Source organism: Arachis ipaensis, chromosome B06 (genome assembly GCF_000816755.2).
Source record: "Arachis ipaensis cultivar K30076 chromosome B06, Araip1.1, whole genome shotgun sequence".
Taxonomy (NCBI): Eukaryota; Viridiplantae; Streptophyta; class Magnoliopsida; order Fabales; family Fabaceae; genus Arachis; species Arachis ipaensis.
Window position 1 is genome coordinate 21,343,116 of NC_029790.2, and position 7,477 is coordinate 21,350,592.

Sequence of the window (7,477 nt, forward strand, 5' to 3'; positions counted from 1 at the left end):
CAGGGAAGAAGAAAACAACTCTTGAAGACATGGAAATACCTTTCTAGTGTTTCTTCTTCGCAAGAATTTGCAGAAGAAGAAGGCCAGTCAACATCAAGGACATCAGAGCAGTCATATGAATTCCCATGTTCATCATAACAAATGTGATCTTCAACTGGGTCTTCGAACTCACCACTATATATTTGCCTGTATGATATTAAGAAACCATGACTAGAAAAATTTGGAAGGTTTGCATGATAAAAAAATTTCAGGTCAAACTAAAGATCACATCAAACAAATTTGGCAACAATTACTATGTCTGACAAACACCTATTCTCAACTTTCAACTTCAATGACAAGTTAAATTAACATTAAAATAAAGAAAAGAAATGAGATACTGAATCTTAATAAATTCAGAATACACATCCATTATACACTTGTAGGCAACTTCTTGTTATTTTGTGTTTACTTCACTCCATGGCATATAGTTCATAGGAAGAAGATCTAAGCTTTAACTAGCATTCTTAACTTTTTCCTTCTGAAACGATCAAAGGATAAAATGCTAGTTTGGATTGGTTTTTTTGAGTGGAAAAAATATCTTTCTTAAAAAATAAAATACTTTTATTAAATTTAAAACCCATTTGGATACGTCTTTTAAAAAAGTACTTTATTAAAAAAAATTATTTGTTTTTTCTAAAAGCTAACAATACCTTGCTTTAAAAAAAAAAACAGAAGCAAAACACGTTTTTAATACTTGAAAACTCTTTAAAAAGTCTATTCAAATGTAAAATAATTTTTGTCTGTTAAAAAAGATCTTTTTTAAAAAGATGAAAAAACTAATTACTTTTTTCAAAAGGCAATCCAAACTGACCCTATAGTCTATTCAAAGAATTATCAAAGCTTAACAGTTGTACATGATTTAAGAAAATTCAAAATCAAAACAGATGAATTGTGTTTCTCAGAATTTGAATCCGGAACCACGTACTGTCTGGTTTAGTGATACTGTGACATCTTTGGATGGTCTTTCAAAGAAGTTACACTACATTTTAGATAGACGATTCTCCTTTTAGAAAAATACGAAACTTATATTTAGCCAACAAAGTGGACATAAGTATATCCAAGTACAAAAATTTAGTTTGTCTGCTTGCTGCACTATGCACAAGATTAATTAAGCATACCTGCAATGACAAACATCACTTCCACAAATACGGATATCTGGAGAAATCTCTAAAAGACTATGCTGATCACTTTTTCCAGAGTGCTGACAATTTATATGTTCCATGCTCCTAATTGTAGTATCAGTTTCGCAGAGAATACTGCCGTCTGATAGCGATCTTCTAATAGTCGACCTAACAAAATAAATGAATAGCATTGTTAATGTTTCAAAGGTGGAAGTCAGTCATGGAGAATATCAGTTAATAAGATTCAAGAAGCATATATCTTGTACACCCTTGTTTTTCATCCACATGAATTTTAAGACTAATACTGCCTAAATGGTCCGTTAATTACATCATAAATCAGAGCAAACCCGTTGTTTGAAGTAAAATGACCAAATTGAGCTCTTTTCTTTCTTTATTTCTTTTTTCTTTTGGTTACAGAATAAACTGAGCATTTAATGTGGTCATTCTGTATTGTTAGCAGCAACTTCACAGAGGAATGTAGCTAGAGTACACTTTGATAATGAGTGATAGGGAAAAAAAAAAGAGATGCATTCACTACTCATATTAACACTACCATGAACTACACAAGATTATCTTAGTATGCATTTGAAGTATCACTACAAAGGAATCCTGAATTCCTTGCATCACAAAATCAGCAAGTTTGATGTATAACTTCATATGCTTAACTTCTATTTCAATTTGAGAATAAGTTGAGAATGAAAGCTGATTTAAATAGGAAAGTATAAATGAAATTATGCAGAAAAAGATCAAAATTGGCTACCGAAAGTTTGGTTGGTATATATTAGCCAATATCTTGACTAGCATTTTGAAATACATCATCATACCTAACATTGCTATCAACTGAAGAAGGGCCGTGTTTCCCAACAGTGCAATACTGATCTGAATCTAGTTCCCAGAGTGCTGGCTTTCCCTGTTGTGGCTGAAAATGGCCCAAGAACCTAACCAAATATAAAATCAAGCAACACAGTTTAATCTTCCACTATAATACAACTAGGATAAGTATATAACTATATATCACTTCTTATGGAAACAATTATCTGAACGTAATCCCTCCTACTGGAACTAATTCTCTGGCCACTTAGCAAAATTCATTTTTCTTTAAAAAAAATTTCTATTTAGGAAATCTAAGTAATATTAATTAATTTATTTCAATTATATCCCCAATTAAATAGACGAGTGTAAGTGGGTAGAAATAATTTAGGAAGAACGAGAATTTAGTAAGGATAATTTTCTAAATCTAAGTTTCCCTAACAATAAGATTATTTAAATTATTGCTTAGAATTTCCAAACGGGTTAATGACAACAAATGACCCTGTTTCTTACAAGTTAATTGCTTTTTGTTTATTGCCATCCAAGTACGTGTTGCTATAATAACGCTGAAAGGATCGAATATACTCCCGTGATTGAGTTGCAGCCTTCCATTGTCCTCTTTTCTCAGAAAATATCTGTATGGAAGAATCAAATACAGGATTATCAGACACATGAAGAACTAAATTCAGACCAAACCTTTGCAAGGAAAGGACAAGCAAACAGACAGAAGGGTAAAATAGTTTATATGCTCAAATTACATTTGGACATTTCATCCCTTAAGAACATGGTGAAATACATGTAGTTATAAGTATCCAAGTCTCTATGAATCAATGTTTTTGCACAATAACTAAACAACTGCTTCTAGTCCCAAGTTTATAATATTCAAGCAACTAACCTTAATAAAATAGATCTTCTAATCACACAATACAATTGCAACGAAAGGTCAAGCTCTTCCCTATGCAATAAATATTTAAGAACCTAGTCAATCATAAACTAAGTGAACTGTAGGCGGGGTGGGTTTAATAACTAACTGTCAACCAGGCATAGAACAGGGAATATTTCAAGTTGCTAGTAGTTGTCTCGTGAAGTACAATAACATTTTATTGTTTCTTGCTATTCCTTGGTTATATCACAGTATTAAGTCCAGAGTTCTAGGTTGTATTTTTTATTTTGTACTCCTATTATCCTTCATGAATATCAGGGGGTCTTAATCATTGTATAGGGATAATCAAGTTGCTTCATCATGCATAATGACATTTCAATAGATTTGGTGCATCTATGGGGGTGCAGGACATAGTGAAATAGAAATAGAGGTACTAAACACTACTGTTAAACACTACAAGCCTACAAGGCTTTGAAACTTGAGTGTTCAAGGTTGGCAACCTTTCTGGCAAGAACAATCTCCCATTCCCCCCATACATGAATGTGAGAGGGAAGACAGGCATCGTGTGTGAGGTGTTGGGTGCCAGATGACATTTTGATGCATGCTGCAATACCAATTATTGAACCTGAAGAATAGAAAAATGACCTTATTGTGTGCTCCAGAGCCTCCATATTGGAGAGCTAGTGTGTCACCCATGGACTCATATAATGCCATGATCTCCATTGCTATAGGATCATCAAGATCAATGTTAGAGGATTCAAAAAATCCTAAGGTTTCTAGTTGACGTCCAAGTGCAGCTAGACCATAAGCATATTGAGCAACATTAGTCCGATCTAAGCAGTCTATACAATTGGTCCTCAGGACCCCTGACTGAAACATCAGGGGTTCTATAATGTAATCTACGCTCTCATCAGCATGCGAACAGTCTTTCGCTACTCGATCCTTATCAACATTAGCCTTGTTTGAATTAGCTTGTTTGGCAGTAGAGTGCTTGTCAACACAATTCCTGCATCATGTCTCAAAAGCTTATCAGTACAATTATCAGCAAGTGTTTTGCGGGAAAAACAGTTGTTATCATTATTTGTTGGATATTTATTTATGAAAAACTCATCCAGTTAGGTATACCATGTAACTGATCCAAATGTGTGGATGATACATCAACAAGATTTGGGTAAATACGTCAGTTATTGTAAAGTACTAACGAGAAAACCCATCTTTGATGGGTTTTCAAAAACATTTTGATTGTAATCAGCATAAAGGTAATGACAACACACCTCAGGAATTATTATCAACAACATCCACTATACAATCCAATGGCAGAAAAAGGCTGAAAGATGCTGTTTTTGTACTTACACAGAGTTGGAATATTCTATTGATCCGCCAAGCCTTCGGGTTACATGACAATAGAAAATGCCAGTTAATTTCAATGCATTGGCAGCAACTCTTCCAAGCTCTGTCAATACATCAGTAGCTTTGCTGCTGAAGGTAATTTTCATGATTAATGTCAAAATAAGCCCAAGAAAAACCTGTTCGGATTGGACCAAATATGGAGGAATAGCAAATTACCATCTTGAGTGTTGATGAAGATCCCAATCAAAGAACCTCAGGTGTATTTCCCCACAATTTTTATTGATAAACCTAACAGCATTTGCAAACTCAACTCCAAGAATAGTTTCTCGAGGCTTCTTTTCTCGTGTCTTAAATACAAGATGAAAGAAGACAGAGTCAGACCACATTATCGAGGACCACGAGATGATGCAATCAAGCATGCCCGGACGATTCCATACATATGTAAAAAAAATTTCTACCTTAATTAAGTTCAATATAACAATGGGGTTTCCGTATCTCTTAACGAGATTTTCAAAATGAAGTTGTGTGGCTTCAAATTTCTGGTCCTTCTTTGATACTGGGAAGATAGAACAACAGTCAGTGTAAACAACAGAAAAGTGAATAAAAAACGAATAAAGGAAACTGTTGGATATCATACATATAATGTCAGGTTTTATATTCAATGGAGATGCTTCCTGAGACCAAAATAGAGGGATTGAACCCCGAATCTGCACTGCAGAACTTATTTGCATAGGGTCTCCATCATGAGCATCTGCAAAGACTATTTGCTCTGTCTCAACATCATTAGCTACTCTACCCTTTTCATTCACTCCACGTTTCAAATATCTGCACAAGATACAGATTAGATAAACTAAGGAAGATATTCTCTAGATTTGGGAAACAACAATGACAACAAATTATGAGCAACATAAAATAGAAAAAACTGTATAAATTAAAGTGCACTGAGAAACCAGTATAAATTCATAACAATATGGAACAGCAGCTCAAAGGAAATGATGTTATCTAGATGACCAACTTTTATTGTATCATTAACTGAGATAAAGGCTAAACAAAGTGCAAACCTGGTCCCAGCAAAATGGCGTGAGCGTCTAGCAATGATAGTCAAGATGATCTTCCTGTCGGATATAGAAAATTCGACCTAGATACCATGCCATGACAAAAAGAAATTCAGACAACACATAAGATTAGCGTGCATACAATTTTTTGAGGTGCCATCATAGTAATGATATACACAAGTACCATATATTAACAGTTAAAAATATACTCTAGTACCATATAATCAATTAAGATTTAAACAACAAAATGTGTTGGAAATACTTCCCATACCAAAGAGTTGATCTAGACGAATGGATTTCCCAAAATCACGACAACTGAAAACTATAATTTAAAAGTTTAATTGCATCACTATTAACCACTGTCTAAAATGCAAACAAGATTAATTGCACAATTATAATGAGAGACAGACATAGTTAAGTATGATTGATGATCAAGTATAATGTAACAAATATCAGCAACAGAAAAACTTTAAGGACCATAACCATATTACTATTAGCTCTGCTAGTTGCCTTCCTTTAAAAATCATACTATTATCCACTAAAGGAAGCTTCAATCCTACCTGTTTAAAAAAGCCATGTACTAGGGCAACTGTCCACGAAGTATTCTGGAGAGTATTCCTGATTCCACGAGTTAAATATTCGTTCCAAACAAACAAAGTCTCATATGGTAACAGTCCTGGTGGGTTATTAGCAGATAAGTTCTTTTGAAGACTAAGCATGATATGGTATGAGTAGCTGAAAAAGAAGTCCCTTGTAAGATCCACACTGCATAGAAGCTTCTTGTATCTAAGTCAACAAGAGAAGAAAATGAAAAGGGAAATTAAATGGAGGAATACAAGGAATTAAAATGCTAATCAAAACAATTTATGGATTATGAAAGAGATGAAGTTGAGCAAAGGTGAAAACAGTATTTTTTCTTTTATTGGCAGGGTGTGGCAGGTGGTTGGATAGGGAAGGGGGGTGTTCGGTGTACTGGTTCATAATAATTGCTTTGACTTAATAACAATGAACATTGCCCCGGTACCAATGCAAGGATTAATGATAAAACAAAGACAACGAGGGTACCACACGAACGTTTGGAAGCAAACATTTTGTTGGAAGACACAATCAACGTATATGTAAAGGCAAAGAATACAACTTAGAATTTAAATAATTAAATCACACAATGTATTTTTTAGGGTACAATACAAACACCTGTAAGTACAATACACCCAGTATAATTCTCAATGCCACTCTATATATTCATTTATATAAACTCCAAATATATTACAATTACATGGAGAATTGACTAGAGACCTGTTCTCATCATTAGAATATGCCATTTTGGATAGCATGATGATATGAGGAACTGTAATCATTTGACTTTTTGTGATAGCATATATATTATGCCCACAAATTGTCCCAATCTTCTTTCTTTTTGTTATGAGCAGCATGTAGTATGGTCCAAGAAATTTTATAAATCCTAAAATAAAAGAAAATTCCATGGATTATTGATTTATTTTTATCAGTAATTGGAAGAACAAAACTAGTAAAAATAAATGGTTTCTCTCACATATTACATGGATATACCTATGATTCCATAGCAAGTTGTGACAAATTTAAGTCCTCCGGTTGGCTTGTTTCCTTCATGTATCCGCCTAAGAATATCACTACTCTCAGTTTCTGAAAATACTGTTGAATCTTCACTGATAGTAAGTTCAGATGGCTCCAGTCTATCTATCTTTAAGACTTTCCAATATGTTCTGCTTTTGTCTCTTCCAATCATATAAAATTTCTGTATTTAGAAGAAACAAATATAATAATGCTGTATCAATGTTCATTCTGGTAGGTCAAAGAAAATGAAAAGAATAATATTCAACAAAGAAAAGTACTAACATCCAATTAACAAAACTACAGGAAATAACTATATGACAAAAGATCTGCTTAACAAGTAGCTTAATGTAAAGTTGCAAAATCTAAAGGCACACCCATCACAGTCATATGCATGCAATTGAGTAGAGAAATTAAAAGGCAAACTTTTCCTAAAAATTGAGAATCTGCAGGAAAAGTAGATAATCAGAAATCATAGGGAAATTCATAGTAAATCCCTATGAGGAAATTTGCCAATGAAAAGGTGAAATGTATGGAATTAGCTTTGCAAAACTAGTTGACACAGTTAGCACCATCACATGCCTGTGAAGATTAACTGCGATGACAAGAAACTGCACGGCAATATTTGC

The 7,477-nt window shown here is 33.7% G+C and overlaps 1 protein-coding gene across 2 annotated transcripts in view; it reads right to left on the reverse strand.

Moving 5' to 3' along the window:
- LOC107646156 (phosphoinositide phosphatase SAC2) overlaps window positions 1-7,477 on the reverse strand; it is a 10,664-nt gene that overhangs the window by 1,997 nt on the left and 1,190 nt on the right. Inside the window, exons 2-14 of one of the 2 annotated variants that reach the window (XM_016350352.2) lie at window positions 6,828-7,032; window positions 6,555-6,720; window positions 5,819-6,044; window positions 5,265-5,341; window positions 4,841-5,028; window positions 4,662-4,759; window positions 4,420-4,550; window positions 4,207-4,329; window positions 3,499-3,859; window positions 2,484-2,605; window positions 1,985-2,098; window positions 1,158-1,328; window positions 40-186 (exon numbers count right to left, since the gene is read on the reverse strand). In XM_016350352.2, coding sequence (XP_016205838.1) covers window positions 40-186; window positions 1,158-1,328; window positions 1,985-2,098; window positions 2,484-2,605; window positions 3,499-3,859; window positions 4,207-4,329; window positions 4,420-4,550; window positions 4,662-4,759; window positions 4,841-5,028; window positions 5,265-5,341; window positions 5,819-6,044; window positions 6,555-6,720; window positions 6,828-7,032 — 2,129 coding nt within the window. Of the gene's footprint in view, window positions 1-39; window positions 187-1,157; window positions 1,329-1,984; window positions 2,099-2,483; window positions 2,606-3,498; window positions 3,860-4,206; window positions 4,333-4,419; window positions 4,551-4,661; window positions 4,760-4,840; window positions 5,029-5,264; window positions 5,342-5,818; window positions 6,045-6,554; window positions 6,721-6,827; window positions 7,033-7,477 lie in introns of both variants that reach the window. The other variant, XM_016350351.2, reaches the window with a different exon arrangement.